At 45.2% G+C, this 19,824-nt stretch overlaps 1 protein-coding gene across 3 annotated transcripts in view; it reads left to right on the plus strand.

The window, feature by feature from the left end:
• ABCC12 (ATP binding cassette subfamily C member 12) overlaps positions 1 to 7,314 on the plus strand; it is a 71,902-nt gene extending 64,588 nt beyond the window's left edge. Inside the window, exons 25-30 of one of the 3 annotated variants that reach the window (XM_050773185.1) lie at positions 1,906 to 2,095; positions 2,555 to 2,714; positions 3,828 to 3,906; positions 4,944 to 5,057; positions 6,577 to 6,741; positions 6,849 to 7,314. In XM_050773185.1, the coding sequence (XP_050629142.1) occupies positions 1,906 to 2,095; positions 2,555 to 2,714; positions 3,828 to 3,906; positions 4,944 to 5,057; positions 6,577 to 6,741; positions 6,849 to 6,935 (795 nt within the window). In that variant the 3' untranslated portion in view covers positions 6,936 to 7,314. Of the gene's footprint in view, positions 1 to 1,905; positions 2,096 to 2,554; positions 2,715 to 3,827; positions 3,907 to 4,943; positions 5,058 to 6,576; positions 6,742 to 6,848 lie in introns of those variants that run through there. The other 2 variants (XR_007721912.1, XM_050773186.1) reach the window with 2 other exon arrangements.
• The last annotated feature ends 12,510 nt before the right edge of the window (positions 7,315 to 19,824 follow it).

The following is a 19,824-nucleotide window of genomic DNA, read 5'->3' on the forward strand; positions in this document are numbered from 1 at the left end:
GTGAGCTTCTTTTTAACAAGGTTTCCTTAAGGGCTGTTTTGATACACAGAAAAATACAATTCAGTGGTTTACTTTGGTTTCTAAAAATTAATATTTGGCCAGGCGCAGTGGCTCACACCTGTAATTTCAACACTTTTGGAGACCGAGGCAGGATGATTGCTTGAAGCCAGGAATTTGAGACCAGCCTGTGCAGTATAGTGAGACGCTATCTCTCCAAAAAAAAAAAAAAAAGTTAAATTTTGCCATGTGTGGTGGCGTGCACCTATAGTCCTAGCTACTGAGGATGTTAAGGAGGGAGGGTCACTTGAGCCCAGGAGTTTGAAGCTGCAGTAAGCTATGATGATGCCATTGCACTCCAGCCTGTGCAACAGAGCTCGACCCTGACTCTAAAATTTTTTTAAGTTAAAAATTATTATTTGATTGATTAAAGTCATAAGTTGAAAAAACAGAAGCCCAGTCTGACGCTTCTTTAAAAGCTTTTATATCCAACTTACAAATCTTGCGATTCTTTTAAAAGAAGTCTAGCCAATTCTAGCAATCACATTTAGGTGTCTTTGAAGAGTGGCTCCATTTACAAACTTAATTAAACACTTTAAAACATTTTAAACTGCATTTTAAAATTTAATACATTCAGTTTCTTTTTTAACTACCTCAATGATCTGATTTAACCACAAACCTTCCTGAGTTTGTATAACTTTAATGAATTAAACTTATAAATATAGTAAGCGCTAAGTTTTCATGACAGAATCAATGCTATAAACAGTAAATTTTTAACGTAAAATCATGTTTAAATCAATTATTCAATTGTACATTTTAAATTAGCATCACCAGCCCAAGTTCTGTTAATATATTGTGAATACTTGAAACACCAAGCATGCAGATTTCTTAAAGTAAAAATATGACTGTTACAGCTTCGTTTCTCTAAAATATTTTTATTCCTAATTCTAAATCTTCTAGGCGTTGAAAAATACTCAGTCCTTAACAATACAGGTATTTTCTCAGCTAAATGACGTTGCTTATTGGCCAGAGATGTGGGCTGGTCAGCCACCCTGATGGGGCACACGGGATTCCTAATTCCAGCTGTTTACACAGAGGTGACTTAAGAGGAGGGGCTGCTCTTGTGATGAAGCCAAGCTGCCCTTCTCCTTAATCAGACCTTGCATTTCTTGGACTCTTAGGGGACTTAAATGATTTTTTTTTTCATGTATCTCTAAAGACCTCTGAACTTGACATCCTGCATTCTTACCATCTTTCTACTTCTAGCATGATGATAATTCTTGCAGATCTTGAAATTATATCTGGTTGAATTCTGCAAATCTCAAGGCTCTCTCTGGCCTTGTCACACAGCTTCAGGGCTACACTTCCGACATTTTCCCAGGCCCACAGGCCCAGTATGAGCTTCCCTTGTGTATTCCTCTAAGTCATCCATCCCTCTATTCGCTAAGCTCCAGCCACATGATTTTTCTTTCCATTCCTCAAATTGCCCAAGCTCATTCTGGCCCTGGGGCCTTTGGACTAGCTGTCCCCCCAACCTGGAGGGCTCCGGACTTGATCCTCTTGTAGCTGGCATCCTCCCAGCACTCCAGCCCTCAGCTCCAATGTCACATAGGCGCCTTCCTCAAACCTCAAGTACTTTTACTCTCCCATCCCCCTTGCCCAACACACAAATCACATTCTGTATCCTATTGCAATACTCTGTTTTGTTGTCTTCATTTTTAATTTTTTTTCTTGTTTATTATCTGACATCCCCACTGGAATGTGAGTTTCTAGAGTTAAGGGTCATTATGGTTTATTTCACCACCATGAATAGCAGTACCTGAAACTGTGTGAATCAATGAATGAATTAGTTAAATAAATGAAAAAACAAATGGCTATTCACTGGTCATTGGTTGTTCTCCTTTACAGACCTGTGTTCCTGAATGCACTCATCCCCTCAAAGTGGGGACCTGTCCCAAAGACTGGCCCAGCCATGGGGAGATCACCTTCAGAGACTATCAGATGAGATACAGAGACAACACCCCCCTTGTTCTCGACAGCCTGAACCTGAACATACAAAGTGGGCAGACAGTCGGGATTGTTGGAAGAACAGGTTCCGGTGAGGACAAGCTGTGCTTTTGTTTCTTTTAGGTTGTTTTCTTTGGATTTCCACTGGATGTCCTAGTTAAGTCACACCAGAGAGTGATGTGTATGTGTGTCAGATTGGCTGTTATTTCTCTCAAATCTCTTTACTGTAAATTAGGATTTCAAGTTGAATGGGTGTGTGGAGATGGAAGCAGACACATCAGTTTTTGAATTAATTAAATGGCAATCATTCTAGTGCAACAGGGCCCCAGAGATGAGTTGTGTGCTAAGGGCCCTTGCAAGGATGAGCAGGTTAACTGTGTCAGGGTAGCCCATCCCTCCACCCCGACCCCAGTGAGGACACTTTCTGTCTACACCATCATCCTTATGGAGCCATTTGCATTGCATTAAAAATCCCACTAATTAAATGCTTCGATATGATGGAAGCACAAACTGATGTTTGATTTGTTGTTCTTGCTTTTATGGCTCCCAGGAAAGTCATCGTTAGGAATGGCCTTGTTTCGTCTGGTGGAGCCAGCCAATGGCACAATCTTCATTGATGAGGTGGATATCTGCACTCTCAGCTTGGAAGACCTCAGAACCAAGCTGACCGTGATCCCACAGGATCCTGTCCTGTTTGTAGGTACAGTAAGGTAGCTGTTTTTAATCATTGTGCATTCCTATTTTTGGAGAGTGAAATCAGACTGACCAAGAACTTTGTGATATCCCCAGGGCATGGCTGGCCTGGAGCTGTTCTGTCTGAGGGAAGCAGCATCCCAGAGGGTTCACAAGCACTGCTGGTCCCTGTTTCTGCCTCCAACCTTGGGAGGAGCCAGGCCCCAGGGGTCTGAGCATTGCTTGTGTTTTATAAACACATTATCAACGAACAGGATGCTTCTATATTCATTCATACACTGAGCAGATATTCCGGTGGCTCTGGACAGCCCTAGTTTATGCCTGTGTCCCAGCATCCCATCAGGTTTAGCAATGGCCACTCTGAAAAGTGTCCCAGTGTGCACAATAAAATAAATAGTTACCTCACATATATAGCTGTCCATTTCGAAGTGCATTCATTTATTTCCACAACTAAGTGAACAGAAGCTATTCCAAGCAAGAACAGTAGGGCTGCAGCTTCTGTGGGGCTCCAGATCTGATATCAAGGCACAAGGGGAAAGGCAGTTTCTCAGTTAGCCAGTGCAGTGGCTCTCTGTAATGAGAGGAACATTTCTCCCATAGCGCACCAGATGAAGTAGGGTAACTGTATTTACTGTATTTAGAGTTCATTGTTTGAAAAATGCATTCTGCCTCTTGAAACAGTAGATTTACATTCTGTGTCTGAACTGCTCAGCACCCTGTGAGGCCCTAGGAGCTGCCGATGCATGGAGTGGCAGATTTGGGTTGCTCACTCTCCCTCTTTCTCTGCCAAGAATTTTATCAGTTCAAACCCACTCTGCTACTCGGGGCTGCTGAGAGGCCCAGGTGTGTCTTTCTGAGCACCTTGCTCAGAGCTGCCTCTCGGCAGGGTTCCACCTGTCATTGCCTGCCTCGGCGGTTTCTGCTCCATCACAGAGTTGTGGACCCTTGGTCTCGTGGCCTGAGGTCCGTATTTTGTGGACCACTGTCCTGGACTGAGGACGATTCTTGGAGCATGAGGTCATCACATGCCACCTCCTACCCTCCTCCACATGCTACAGAAAGCCTGCTCCCCATCCATCCTCTCGTCCTTGGAAATCCGGCTCCCTGTCCTTTCCTCTCCTTCATTGCAGGTACAACTTGGATCCCTTTGAGAGTCACACCGACGAGATGCTCTGGCAGGTTCTGGAGAGAACGTTCATGAGGGACACAGTAGGTCTCTGGGGCTGTTGAGGAGGAGTTTGTTTCCCAGCACCACTGCCCTAGATTCCTGGCCTAGGTTTAAATTTGACAAGCACCTAGGCCAGCACTTAGCCAAGTTTATTTTTGGACACCACATAAGTCAGTAGAACATAATCCTTAGTTACTCTTTCCTATTAAAAGCAACAATAGGGCTCTACAATGACCCAGTCAAGAGCACTACGTGTATCGTCTCACTTGGTCCTTACTACAATGCTCTGAGGTTGGTACTCTTACCCCTAATTTTAGAGATGAAGAAATTAAAGCTCAGGGAAGTAACATGCCCAGGCCAGTGAGTAGCCGGGTGGAGACTTGAACGCAAGCCTATCTGGCTGTAGAGCAGATGGAAGGCCCTGCTACTCTGCCAATGGCCTCATTTGCTTATCAGAACAGACAAGCCACAGAAAACGGGAGGGTGTGGAATGTTCTGGGAATAGCAAGTATGGCTGGTTGGAGAGGACTGAACCATCTGTGAGAGGGGACCCTGTCCTATAAGAACTACAACCCCAGCTGAGGTCAGCAGGTAAGCATGACCACCTCTACAGCCCAACATGATATTTTTCCAGGACTTGGTGTACCAACATGAGCATCTTCCAAGGCCACTTTGGCTTGTCACTCTGGATAAGCCAGACCCTGTCTTACCCTTCCTTAATGTCCAGGAAACTCTCCCATCCCATCTCTATTTTGTCCATGCAAACAGCAATCCAGAAGGCCATTTCCAGTTGCTTGTGTGCTCTCTGGAACTGCATTTGCATCATTTGTTCTTTTGGTGAATTGTCTACAGGGTTCTATGAATCATACTGTGATTTTAAATTATTAATGTCCGCCTACTCCCCGGTCTTTCCCTGGTGCCTGTTTGCAATATTGAAATGATTGTTGTTTTGCACTTTCTTTGCCATAGTAAAATAAAGCAAGCTGATGAATGCAAGAGAAGGGGGCAATCGATACAGACAGCATAGGACAATTTTATAGATCATCAGCACAAATGTGGCATTTTCTGTGTTTTATAGATAATGAAACTCCCAGAAAAATTACAGGCAGAAGTCACAGAAAATGGAGAAAACTTCTCAGTAGGGGAACGTCAGCTGCTTTGTGTGGCCCGAGCTCTTCTCCGTAATTCAAAGGTAAGAAAACACAGAAAATGGATTGGTTAAATTTTGGATATTTCCCGCAGCGCCACTCAATCCAGGAGGTAGTGCCAGGCGTATGTCTTTCAGCAAAGAGAGAGCAATTGAGCCATTTAAAAACCGATCACTTTTTCTTAAGACAAAGTTGTGAGGGATAAAAATTGAAAAGTAACAGCCATTTACAGCAAGAGCACCTTCCTCTCCCAGGCTTCCCCTGGGGAGGTCTCGCTTAGATTTTCACTCTGCTCGCCTAAGTGGTTTGAGTTTGAAAACTCTGTCTCCCAACTTTCTCCCATTGTCTCTGAACAATTCTGAATCTGGGTACACTGTCGCCAGGATGCTCAAGAGGGCCATCAGAATGCTAGGATATGGGAATTGTACAATTTATACTTATTTCTCTTTGTGACTTAGCCACCCTTATTTACTGATTTCCAGGAAGGGATTGCTGTTGCTTTAGTAATGTCAGTGTCTGAAGCCTCATCAAAGGTGTGACCCATTGTGTGTATTCTCCAGATGTGCTAATGTCAGGGGAGAGGGACCGGCATGGATCCAGTGCCTGCCGTGCTAAGTGGTTTAAGTGTCATCTTCATTTCTAGCTCATCAATAAGGCATAGCCCCCTTTCACCTATGAGGGAACAGAGCCTCGAGGAAGTTAAGTAACTTGGCCAGTCAAGCAGAGTCAGGGGTTAAGTTCAAGTGCTCTGATTTGCTAAATCAAATCCGCCCTGTGACCAACAGAATAATACCCCACCTCCCCAAAGATGTTAATGTCCTGATTTTTGGATGTTGTGAACATATTCATCCAAGACTTTTAATATATTAACTTACTTGGCAAAAGGGACTCTGCAGTTGTGATTAAGGATCTTGAGATGGGGAGATCATCCTAGATCTGGGTGGGCCAAACGTATTCACATGGGGCTTTCCAAGGAGGAGGCAGAAGAGTCAAAGAGAGAGAAGGAGCTGTGATGCCAGGAGGGGCTGTGGGCCAAGGAATACAAGTGGCCCAGAAACTGAAGAGGGCAAGGAAACAGAAAGAATGCAGCCCTGACAATACCTTGATTTTAGGATTTCTGACGTCTGGAACTAGAAGATAAATTTTATGTTGAGTCTCTAAGTTTATGATCGTTTGATATGGCAGCAATATAGGGAATGAATGTAAGTGCTGCTGTGCTTCATGCCGACTCAGGTTAGCATAATAGATAAAGCCTGTGCAGCCTGTCTCCCTATGAGTTTGTAGGGTTAGAATAAACCACTTAAAAAGAGGAGTAAAGGATATACAACCTTGTCCCTCTAGCAAGTTCCTTGGGAAAGATGGAGGTGATGTGATGTGAGTTTTACTTCACTCTTTTCTCTTTTTTTTTTTTTTTTTTTTTGAGATGCATGTTTAGCTAATTACTTTTCATCTTGTGGTCTTCTTTTTCTTCTTCTTCTTTTTTTAAAGTAAATAGAGCCAAGGCTATAAATTCCCCTCTCAGTGCACCTTTGGCTTACCTTTACAATGTTCCCTCCTCGACAGATCATTCTCCTTGATGAAGCCACCGCCTCTATGGACTCCAAGACTGACACCCTGGTCCAGAACACCATCAAAGATGCCTTCAAAGGCTGCACTGTGCTGACCATCGCCCACCGCCTCAACACAGTTCTCAACTGCGATCACGTCCTGGTTATGGAAAATGGGAAGGTACAGGAAGCTCTTTTGGCTTCATCTCCCCAGAAATTTCAGTGGTTTGAGCTTTACAGTGGGTAGATATTTTCTGCTGATTTCAGTTTTTCTTCTCTGACTTTCAGGTGATTGAGTTTGACAAGCCTGAAGTCCTTGCAGAGAAGCCAGATTCTGCCTTTGCGATGTTACTAGCAGCAGAAGTCAGATTGTAGAGGTCCTGGCGGCTGATTCTAGAGGAGGAAGAGGCTCTGTGAGATGAGTAGGAGGGGTCTTCAGGAGGGGGAGCTGTCCTCTCTGCAAGTAGCCCTGGTCTCCAGCCCCTCCCATCCATGAGTGGGCTGGCGCTGAAGTTGTCCCCCATGTCATACTCAGTCCATGTCACCCCACTTGGTGGGCTTGTGGTTGGTTCTGGGTGGTGAACCTAGGCAGACAAAGCTAATGGACTAAAAAACTGCCCTTCACCTCCCAAAACCCCAAGGGTTCCTCATGTGTTTTTACCAAAACCACCCCACTGCCTAAGAATGAATATATTGTAACTTTCAGTTGGAAACCAGCCACAATAAAGAAAATGGGAAAATGTCTTAGGATGGAGTTTGCAAGGTTTCCTTGCCCGTTATCAGAAGGCAAAAGAGCAGAATTTTCTTCTCGTTTAGCCCCACTCACTTCCATCTTGACTGGATGACAAGCAGTAACTACACAGATCTGTAGCATGAAAGATTGAATACAGTGTTTGGCCAAAAAAATTGTTTTTTAAATCATATTATATGTTTCAATTGATCTATTAGAATAACCAAGAAAACAAAATGCTGGAGTTTCTCTATAAATGACACTTTTGTATCTTCTTTATTGGTCATTAAAACGCAGTAGGAAATTACCCTGAAATGTTGCCTTGCAATTATTTCACTGACGATATTCCAATTTCTGTACTACTTCCTCTCATAGACCCTTGTTGCCTTCTCCCTTTACTCAGTAATGAACCCTCACAGTCGCTTACCAAATAAAAGGCTTTCTCTCCAACCTTGAGGCTGGTTCTGATGGAAGCAGTAAAGGTGTATTCCCAGCAGCCCCAGGAGTGAGCGCTGCGAATTCATGGTGACATTTGAGAAAAAAAAAATTTATAGAAAATCCGGCAAGCTCTTGTGTAGTAGCCGCCAAGAGGCAGGCCGGCAGTTCTGGCTATTTCTCATTCGTCAGGAATGAAGGCCCTATGAGGTTTCCTGGGCCTGCTTTCCAGGCCCCAGGCTGAACTCTAAACACAGCTCAGGGCAGTGTGGTCAGCAAAGCTTCCAGATGGCAACCCCCCACCCCACTTCCCTTCTAAGTGTTGGTCACGTCCTTGCTTCCCCAGACATGGAGGAAGGAGTGCCTGACACCTGGGAGCACCCGGGGAACACTTGTGGCAGCCATGAATGACAGCATCTAATGAACTCACTCAAACACAGCTGTGGAGCCTGGCGAACATCCCTCCCAGGTGCGTGTGCATGTTAAGAGCTTAATCTGGATTTCTGGCCAACAAGCCAATAGCCAGCAATTCAAGGGCTGGGCATGTGATGTTCACCTCCAACCGATTATTCTCCAGCCCTCCTCCAGCCAGGCCTAGGCAGGGGTCTACCCAACCAGCGGGGAGGCGAGCACACCTGGCCTCAAGTAGAGTTTATAGCCTGGCAAGTGTGTGAAAGCCCTGGCCCAGCAGCTTGGCAGCAGTGGATCCTGCCCTCAGCAGAGGGTGCACCAAGACATGTGGCTGAGAAGGACGTGAGCCAGGGGTTTCCTTCGGTGGACAGCTCCAGGCCAAGTGTGGATCTGTTTGTGAAGGGACACAGTGTATCTTTGCCTGATCTGAGCTTTCCCCCATGGTGCATAACCCTGACCGAAGGTCATTAAACCCACATCCATGGGAATCCATGACAGTTGTGCAATGTCAGGGAGGGATGCTTTATTTTCTACCAACTTGACACCAGCCAGATAATCAGTCTGTGATTTCAAGAGGTGGTGTTTTCATGAGGACAGGGGATAGGCTACAATGATCCCTGCTGCTCCTTCAGATGCACTGAGAGAGGAATCACCTCCTATGACTCCTTTTCTGCCCACACTCGCTTTGGTTTACTCTGGCAGAAGAACACCGACATTGATCCTGATGTCTACTGAGACCTTGCACTGTGCCAGGGACAGTGACAAGCATTTTTTTCATGAGTTATTTCACTGAATCCTCACCTCACCCCATGAGATGGGAATTGAGGCTCACTGAGGTTAGTAACTTATCTACAGATGCCCAGGAAGGAAGGGACAGAGATAGGACTTGAACCCTAACCAGTCTGGCTCCACAGTCCCTGCTCCCAACCCCTTCACAACAAAGCCCCTCCAGTCCTTTCCCCTTGGCCTGTTGCAGGGACAGTGATGGTCATCAGCATCCTCCCTGGGGGAGAGTGACTTCTGAGGGTTTGGCTGTTTGCATGTATAAGCCATGAAACCATCTTAGTAAACCCCTCTCCCACCCCAATCCCTTGCTGTCACTGCCATATCAGCTAAGGGGAGGCTATGTGGAATAATAGTAGCCATTTAGCCAAATTCCTCAAAGCACAGGCTTAGGTTATTAAATCCTCAACATATCCCTGTGGGGTAGGTACCTGCTATGATCTGAACGTTTGTGTCCCCCCAAAATCCTCATGTTGAAACATAATCCTCAATGCGACTGTATAGACGTAGGGCCTTTAGGAGGTGATTAATTAGGTCATGAGGGTGGAGCCCTCATCACTGCAGAAATAAATACAATAAAAATAAAACATGTGCTGTTAAATTCCATGCAACACTGCTGGAAATGTGATCCTCCTGGTGAGAAAGAGCAGTGCCTGTGTTGTAAAGCCTGAGTACTAGTCAAGGTAGACTCAGTTATGCTGCAGTAACAAAAGACCCCAGACCACACTGGCTTATTTCTTGCTTGTGTGATATGCTCATCACAGGTGAGCTGCAGCTGTGCTTATCCTCTTCACTCTGCAACCCAGCGGAGCAGAGCAGTCTCTGCCAGGAACATCATGTTTTGTGGTAGAGCGCAGGCAGACATGGCAATCGGAAGCGATACATGCTACTTTCATCCACACTTCATGGGCAAAACAAATTGCCTGGCTGCTCCTGAGTTCAACAGTGTGGGTAGTGGTGGTGGTATATACCCCATTCCAGAGAGAGGACCACCACAAGGCACAAGGACCAAGCTTATTCCAGCAGGAGTTGTATAAGCTTCCTCTTTGGAGGGGCAGCAAATATTTTGAACAATACGACAACCTACTATAGCCTGGGTTGGGATCTTCGTTCTGCCACTGAGTGGCTGTGTGATATGGGGAAAGTAGCTTGCCTTCTCTGAATCTCCATTCCATCTGTAAAATTTGGACAAAGTGCTAAGGTCTTTTTCATTCTTGACTTTCAATACAGGAGAAACAAAAAAGGAAATATGAAAACAGTTTCTGTAGGAATTTAGGCATTCAGAGGGGATAGAGTACCCTTTAAATGTAATTAAATGTTTTTGTTGTTGTTGTTTTGAGATGTCACCCAGGCTGGAGTACAATGGCGCGATCTCGGCTCACTGCAACCTCCACCTCCCAGGTTCAAGCGATTCTCCTGCCTCAACCTCCTGAGTAGCTGGGATTACAGGTGTGCACCACCATGCCTGGCTAATTTTTGTATTTTTAGTGGAGATGGGGTTTTACCATGTTGGCCAGGCTGGGCTCGAACTCTTGACCTCAAGTGATCCGCCCGCCTCAGCCTCCCAGAGTGCTGGGATTACAGGCATGAGCCACCGCGCCTAGCCTTGAAATTTTTATTCTCATTTATTTCGGTGCCCCAGCTTTGCTGTGCTCTGCTATCATCTGCCTTTTGGGTGATCATATGCTCAATGTTATGAATTAGGACCTTTTGAATAGTCTCTATTAGATGCCAACAGAGAATGGAATAAACCGTTTACAAGCACTGTGGTTATAAATTAGTAACAAATTGCCTGTGACTTGTTTCATCAATGCTTGTATCCTGGAGTTAATTTTGAGGCTACCTGGTCTAGAAAAAGTGTGGACAAATTAGCCCATAGGCCAAATCCAGCAGGCCTACCTGTTTTTATAAATAAAATTTCATCAGAATGCAACCATGCTCATTTGTTAATGCATTACCTATGACAGCTTTCACATTCCAACAGCAGAGTGGAGTGACTGTGACCAAATGTATATCTTCAAAGCCCAAAATATTTACTATCTTGTTCCTTTACAGAGAAGGGTTGCTGTCTCCTGATTTGGGGCATTGGCATGGGATATGATTCACATGAGGGGGAGTTCTGTTGGTTGTCGGGATGGGGTTTGGAAGGCATACCCTCCCATTGCCTGGTCTGTCTGGGGAGTCGGCAGCCTCGTGTGAGCATGAAGGAAGCAAGCAGATGGACAGAGCACAGGGACTTGCTTACTGCACTGAGCTGCTGATATACCAACCCCATAGTCACCCTATCTCTTGTCTTTTCTTTTTTAAATTATAGATTCAGGGGGTACGCATGCAGGTTTGTTACATGGGTATATTGTGTGATGCTGAGATTTGCGCTCCTGGTGTGCCCATTACCCAAGCAGTGAAAACAGTACCCAATAGGCAGTTTTTCAACCCTTGTTCCCTCCCCACGTTTGGAGTCCCCAGTGTCTGTTGTTCCCATCTTTATGTCCATGTGCACCCAATGTTTAGCTCCCACTTACAAGAACATGTGATATTTGCTTTTGTTTCTGCGTTAATTCACTTAGAATGATGGCCTCCAGCTGCATCCATGTTGCTGTAAAGGACATGATCTTATTCTTTTGTATAGCTCCATCCTCTTGTCCTGTTACAGAGGATACATTTTCCTTATTGTTTAATCCAGCTCTAGTTGGTCTTGCTGTTACTTGTAGCCTAAAGTGTTGTAAACAACACAGAAGAATCACATTCTTCTCCTCCCTCGCAAGATGCTGATCCTCACCTGAGGAAGAAAGAACCCCAGTCCCTGCCCTGCGAGTTACACCATCTCCTTCCCACTCAGATGTGGTCCAAGTGAGCCAGTTCACATTCAAGCAGGGAGGAGTTTCCGATTCTCATCTGTTCCCCAAGCTTCACACAAATTATAAATATTCCCCTTGCCTTCCCTCCCTACTGCCTGAGATCAGAAAGACCCAGAGAGAACTCACAGGATTTTATTCCTGCTCTTCAAGTGAACAGATCTGAAATTGGCCCAGAATTTTTGGTAAAATATGAAATGTTCTTTGCTAAGAGCTGGAATCACTTTGGTCAGTACAGCATGGTTTAAAATGAATTGGAAAACGCAGGAGGTCAGTTTGGGGTCAGATGGACGATCAAAGAAATCACTTTTCTTTTGGCCCTGTGTAGAAGGTCACCTCTGGGTGAGGCCAAATCAAGCATTAAAGTCTTCAAATAAATGTCGATTTCCATGGAGAGGCCCTGCCTAACTTCATGACGTGAACATTCCTGGCTTTGGCTGAAAGCTTTCCCTCTGCTGAGACCAGCATTCAAGGACCAGACTGAGTCAGTTTCTATTGTTTTAGCACAAACCTGCCTCCTTCACCTGGCAAGAGCCACACCCAAAGAAACCTCAGCTTGGTTTGTGGCAATTGTTCTGCATTGCTCTAAATAATTTTTTTTTATTATGGTAAAATGTAAATAACAACATTTACCATCTTAACAATTTTAAGTGTATAGTTCAGTGGCATTAAATACATTCACGTTGTTGTGCAGCTATCACCATCATCCATCTCCAGATATTTTTCATTTTTCCAAACTGAAACTCTGTGCCCACTAAACTCCCCATTCCCCTGTCCCCCTAAAACCCTGCAGCCACTATTCTACTTTCTGTCTGCATGAGGTGCCTTATTTAAATGGAATCATATAGTATTTGTCTTTTTGTGTCTGGCTTATTTCAGTTAAGGTTCATCCATGTTGCAGCGTGTATCAGAATTTAATTCCTTTTTAAGGCCATCCTAATAAGTGTGAAGTGGTATCTCATTGTGGTTTTGATTTGCATTTCCCTAATGAGTTGTGTTGTGCATCTTTTCATGTGCTGATTGGCTTTGCATTTTTTAGAAGAGAAATTGTGGTAGCCCATCTTGCAAGGTTTTTTTTTTAAAATGGAGTCTTGCTCTGTCACCTAGGCTGGAGTGCAGTGGCGCAATATGGGCTCACTGCCACCTCTGCCTCCTAGGTTCAAGCTATTCTCCTGCCTCAGCCTCCCAAGTAGCTGGGATTACAGGTGCTCACCACCACACCCAGCTAATTTTTGTATTTTTGGTAGAGACAGGGTTTCACCATGTTGGCTAGGCTGGTCTCAAACTCCTGACCTCAAGTGATCTGCCCTGTTCGGCCTCCCAAAGTCCTGGGATTACAGGCTTGAGCCACTGCGCCTGGCCAGTACAGCATTCTCAAGTGAATATTCTCACTATGTCAATGTGTATAGGAGCTCAGAGACTATAATTGTTAGCTATGGGCTAAGAACCTGGCATGCATCACATCATCAAGGCTTTAAAACAGCTCATGAGGTAGGAACGACTTTTCTTGTTTGCTCAGAGAGGTTGTGTCTTTCCCAAGGTTACTCAGATGGCAGGGAGAGGAAACTGGACTTTTACCCCAGAGCTGGCTTTTCCAATCCCATCTCTTCACTTCACACAATAGGAAAAGAAGGCCCAGAAAACCTAAAACTGGTCCAAGTTCATTCAAAAAGTGGTAGGGGGAGGATTGGGCTCCTGAATTCTAACTTAGTGCTATGTCCATGCAGCCACATGGCATCAGACTGTTCTCCAGAGGGAAGTAAAAATCACAGCTCTTTTCCTCCGGGCAGCTCATCATGTTATTGGGGAAATGACTTAAAAGTACCAAAGAACACACAATAAAATACCAGAGGATGAAGTGTGATGTTAGGTGGTGAGCTCATTCATTCATTCTTTCATTTACTTGTTCACTCATTCAGTATTTCACCTGATTTTTCACTCTTTTGATCCTTTCTTCTATTGAAAAAGGGAGGGGTGAACGAAGGTTGGAAGCAGTGAAAACAATTCTGGACACGACCAACAGTCCTTATAGGGCAAGTATAAGTCATGAAGGTGATGAGGACTGGGGAAGGTGTTGTTTCCGGTTGAGGAAAGCATTCAAAAAAAGATCTGGGAGTGAGGGCGAGCCTGGCTGGGGAGACAGCCAGCCACTGCCTAACTAGGGCTGAGGACTGCTTGGAAAATTTTCAGGTACTTCACTGTCTGCATCTTCAAACAGTTGGTGAACACCAAAGGCTTGGATACAGCTAGTGACAGGAGAACAGTTGTTGTAAAACAATTAGGGCAGGTGCTAGGGAAAAGCCCATGAGCAACAAAGGGAGTTTGGCCAAGGAAAAGTGGGGCCCCAGACAATCCCCCTGCAGCAGAGCCAACTACGTTATGGGGAGAGAAATGGGGTTGGTTCCACCACATCACCCCTCCCAGGACAGGATGGGTGTCCTGAGGGCAGACACTGCCAGTGACACACAAGGGTCATGTGTGCCAGTCTGTAATGATGCATGCTGCCCTTGCCAGGGGAAGCTCTTCTCCAGGCATGTGGTGGAAAAGACAGGAGAGCCAAGTTCCCTCCAGTGCATTCATTTAAATTATTTGCCTCTTTGTTTCTGCAATTGGTAAATCAGAGATCATCTACATAGCAGAATCGTTTAGGAAATGATGAGACCACTCTGTACAGAGAATACATTTGGCTTGGCAACCAAAAGGGTTCTTTGGTAAGTGATCATAACAGTGCCACAACACTAATCACATTCCTCAGTTTTCTCTGATGTGGGGATTTTAGAGCCAAGTGACCTCACTCTAAGCAAAGGCAGCATGTTAATATCTGGACTGACAACTGGAGGATGGGGAAGTGTGACATAGAAAAGCATGAGCTCTGGGGTTCTAGTAAACACCGTCAGTCAATACTCTGCCCAGAGTCCTAGCTGCTGGTGTGTTTCAGGGTGCTTTTGCTACCTGTAGTTGGTACCTTTAACTCTTCTTCCCAGGACTGCCTTGGGCTATAGAGTGAGAGTGCCCACACCCAAGGAAGGGCCAAAGGGGCTAGAAGTGTACCTTCCTCCAGGTGAGTTCTGAGCTGATAGGCCCAGCTCCCTCATTTTGGGAAGATCCTAAAGTGTAACTTACACTCCAAGTTCCCCTGTGGATTCAGGCTGAAGTTAACCTCCATAGTACTTTGCCTGAAATTGTATCTTTCTTCCTCCTTGTGTTACTTAGAAATTTTCCCTGAGAATATATCCTTGATGATATGGTTTGGCTGTGTCTCCACACAAATCTCATCTTGAATTGTAACTCCCATAATTCCCACCTGTTGTGGGAGGAACCCGGCAGCAGGTGATTGAATTATGGGGGCAGGTCTTTCCTGTGCTGTTTTCATGATAGTGAATGAGTCTCATGAGATCTGATGGTTTTAAAAACAGGAGTTTCCCTGCACAAGCTCTCTCTGCCTGCTGCCATCCACGCAAGATGTGACTTGCTCCATCTTGCCTTCTGCCATGATTGTGAGGCCTCCCCAACTATGTGAAACTATAAATTTATTAAACCTCTTTTCTTCCCAGTCTCGGGTATGCCTTTATCAGCAGTGTGAAAACAGACTAATACACTTGATAAGTCAGAAGCATATAAATGCTTGTCCCAGAGTAAATCTTTAGGAAATCTGACCTAGCTCAGGGGGGTCAAAGAAATCTGAGCTCAAATTCAAACCCATCATTTGCAAGTTCCCATCTCCTCTTTGGGGACCACCACCCACTCTATTCTTAGTCTGGAAACTGGGTAGTTCAGATGACGCTGACTCTACCAACTGTCCCCAGGTATGGGCCTGGGATCTAGACCAGGCAAATCAGAGGGTCACATATCAGGGGTGGTGTGACAGGTTTGGGCTGGACACAAACCCAAGACATTAGCTAGAACTCTAGGGGGGAAAACATGAGCTCTTCTTGGATAGTGGGTACCTCAGATGCCATTTTTGACATAATGAGGAGAAATTCTGCCTGTGAATGAAGCCAACATAGAAGAAAGCAGAACAGGGGTGGAGAAGAAGCTACTGTGTGCTCAGTCATCCCTCACCTGTGAGACAGCACAGTCCCTATGGGGGGATTCACTGCTGACTCCTGTTGGTCCCAGAGCTTCCGAACCCCCAGAACACCAAAGTGTTCCCACTGTGCTAAACCCATGCTGTGTTGTGCTCTGAATGGAGTGAAGAACCTTCTCCAGAAGGTCCAGCCCCACCCGTGGGGCCAGGTTGGGAACTACATGCAATTTCACTGAGGATGTTTCCTGAGAAAACATAAAGCCATTTTTCTTTCAGCTGAAATACGATCTAGCTTGTTAGAGGTGACACTGGCTATCTCCAGGTGATGGTGTCAGAATAGAATTGAATTTCAGGACACCCAGCTGGTGTCCACTGCTGCAGAATTGTGTGTGTGGAAAACCACCACATATTTGGTCACGGAAGTCTATGTGTTGATTGTGGTAGTGTGACAGCAGATGAAAAATGGGTTGAGTTTTTCCACACTTAGTGCCCTTATGAAAGAGGCCCAATAGGGTGAATCACCTGAGGTCAGGAGTTTGAGACCAGCCTGGCCAGCATGACAAAACCTCATCTCTACTAAAAATACACACACACACACAAATTAGCTGGGTGTGGCAGCGAGTGCCTATAATCCCAGCTACTCGGGAGGCTGAGGTAGAAGAATCACTTGAACCCCGGGGTAGAGGTTGCAGTGAGCTGAGATAGTGCCACTTCACTCCAGCCTGGGCAAAAGAGTGAAAGTCCGTCTCAAACAAGAAAAAAAAAACAAAAAAAAGAGGCCCCAGGGAACTTGTCTGTCCCTTCTGCCATGTGAGGGTATGTAGAAGGCACCATCTGTGAGGAGTGGGCTCTCAGCAGACACCAAATCTGCTGGTGCCTTGCTGTTGGACTTCCCGGCCTCCAGAACTGTGAAATTACTCTGTAATATATTTCACTGTTATAGCAGCCTGGGTGGACTACAAGACAGCAAGGCATATAGGCAAGTTAAGTAACTAGCATTTTAAAAGTACCACACAATTTTTTCAGTGTGTTTACATCTTTAATCTCCTTTTATGATCACAACAGTTTCTTGAATCGGGATTATCATCCATTTGGAATTTTTAAAAAAAATCTTAAAGCATAAAACGTTGAAATAAATTGCCCATGGTCAAAAAGTGATGCTCTAGTCAGTGCTCATTCATAAAATCATAGACATTCAGAGTTGAAAGGAACTTTGAAACCATGCAGTTCTGACTGCTCAGGTCACTGGAGGAGTGATGGGGTCTCAAAGGCAAGAGTGGTTTGCCTAAGAGCAACTTGAGCAAGTTGGGGTCTGGAGTCTTACTTTTCTCAGTTCTTTCATTCTACCATGCTCCTCATACAGTGTGTTACTCTCTGCCATTCTCTCTCTCTCTCTCTCTCTCTCTCTCACACACACACACACACACACCAGGGACTACTCATCTCCACCTCACCTGTGACTCCCCACCTCAGGATGGTCTCCCTCTAAATTCAGACAGAGCAGCGGGGCCACGCTAGCCTGGTCACCTCTAATGAGCTAGACAGTGTTTCAGCTCAAACCAAAATAGCTTTATTTTCCCTCACATAGGGTCCTCAGTAGGCAGTGTTTCAGATTTCCCTGAAATTATATTAGAAGAAAAGCCAAGGAGGGAGACAAGTACATGATCAAGAGACCAGCATCCCCAGGTGATAGCCAGGGCACCTCTGCCCTCCAGGGCTGCTGAGAGGCCTCCTGGCTACTCCTGCCCCTCATAAATTGGGAAGATCTGCGAGGGGAAAGTGGAGGAGTCAGGGGTGGAGTGCTTGATCAATTCAACAGTCAGCAGGCTCTGTACACTCTCATGAGTACAGAGAAGACAGGGTGCCTGCCTGGAGGGAGACTGCAGCCAAGGGGAGTTCATAAGAGGAGATGAAAAAGAGAAACCCACGTGGATGCAAACTCTCACCTGCACTGAAGGAGTAAGGAGAAAGCCAATCTGCAGAGGCCATTCAAACTCCCACCGCTCAGGCAAACCTCTCCCCTCCCCCTTGCAATAAACTAACACGTGTGGACTGGTGCATATCCCCTGAGTCAAAGTCTACAGCACATGTTGAATTAAGGAAGGCAATGGCATTGACATGCACTGTATTAATAGACCTAGGCAGAAAACAAATTAAAACAGCTTTCATAAATGAGTCCAAAGTGAGAACAGAAAGAGCATGCCTAGGACACTAGTGTGTAGGAGAGGTGTCAGGGAGGGGTGAGAAGACATTGAAAAATGATTACCAAAAGTGGTTTGTATGAAGCCCCTGGTGACAGCAACCCCAGAGATGAGCTATCTGATTAAACCAAAACACGGAAACATGGCAGTAATTCAAGGAACTGGCATCACAGAAGAGAATGAGAATGAGAGTGAAGGAAAATCTGAAATATCAAGAGTGAAGAGTATGCTGCTACGTGATTGTGTTTTGCGACTGGGAGCAAAGTGAACCCCCTGGGGGCAGAGTTCACTGGGAAAAGACCTAGAACATTGATGGATGCCATGTCAGGGGAACACTGCCCTATACTGTCTCCTGATGGTGACAGTACCTGTACTATGAAAAGAAGACCAGGATCAGTCAGATCTAGCAGTGATTATCATTTCCAAGGAAAATGAACCTAACACAATGGTTTCCTAAGGACTCAGGCTTCACAATGTCCCGTGAATGAATTGGAGCTGGGGCAATGGGATCTCAGGCCTGACAGTATGGGTTGGTGTCTCTCCTTCAGTGGTGCCCCTATTCCTCATCCAGTGAAGAAAAGTGGAGGAAATGATATTCCTACCTGTAACAGAGTCAGTGGTCTCACCAAACATTCCATCTACTTCTCCCCTCACCATTTCCAGCCCCTTTGCTGTTAGGGAAGGGATTTTTTGCAGTTATCTTGCAATTTCGGTTAACAGGCTTAAATGGAATTGACACATGTCAGTGAGGATGGATGCATGGAAGAGCCAGTGCAAAACCCTCTAGATGTCTCTTTCCTTGCTTTAGTTACAGATGACATTTCAAATGGAAGAGCCTCCATCCATCACCCTGAGCTCCCAAGTGAGTGTGTGAAGAATCCCCCCTTCTCCTCCTGACTCCTACCACTAGCTGATCTGAATAGAACAGATGGTATGAGCAAGAAGTCAATTTCTGGCACATTAAATGAATGATAAATCATTGTTGGGTTGAGATTTTGTTACAGCTGCAGGGCCTAGCACATTCTGACTAATGTGCTACCTAACTAATACCTATGAAAGCATTATGATATCATTAAGCTGTCTTAAGATTCAATTATTCAAATTAAACAAGTGTTTATTGAGTAGCTACTATTGGCACTCAGAAAACAATACTCCAAAGTGAAGGCCTCAGAAGGAGTCTCAGAAGCAGAAGTTTTTCTCTGACCTTCTCCTGCCGCCCTGTCTCTCTGTCCCATTCTCCCCTAAGGGTAGCCACAGAAACTAGAATCCTTTTTCCCCAAGGTGGATCATAGAAACCAGAACCCTTTTCCCCAAAGCCAGCCATAAAACCTAAAAATATTATTCTAATATTACCCTCTCCTTTTAGTGCAAAAACTGGCCATAAAGAAATTCTCTGACCTACCTTGTTTGACAGTAGGGCATAAGACTCCCCATTCCAGAGAGGGCCCTGCCCCACATCCAGAAGGAAGGAATGCTGCTCAGAGAGGCCAAGAAGAATTCAGACAGATAGGCCTTGCTGGGCTTCCCCAAGCAGTCTATTAGCATTAGACCAAACCCTTTTTGTCCAATCACATTTCTACATGGCTGTCCAGACTTTGTTGAATCTAACCATAAAAACGGATGACTTCCCTTGTATCTTCGGGTCTTCATTCTGAAGGCTCATGTGTACACATTAAACACATTCCTGTACCTTTTTTCCAATTAACATGCCTTTTATCAGTTGAGTTTTCAGTGAATCTTCAGAGGGTTCAGGGAAAAATTCCCCTTGGCCCTAACGGTACAAAGCTCCAGGCATTGTGCTAGGCCCTGGGGCTGCTGAGAT

Source organism: Macaca thibetana, chromosome 20 (assembly GCF_024542745.1).
Source record: "Macaca thibetana thibetana isolate TM-01 chromosome 20, ASM2454274v1, whole genome shotgun sequence".
In the NCBI taxonomy this organism is placed as follows: domain Eukaryota; kingdom Metazoa; phylum Chordata; class Mammalia; order Primates; family Cercopithecidae; genus Macaca; species Macaca thibetana.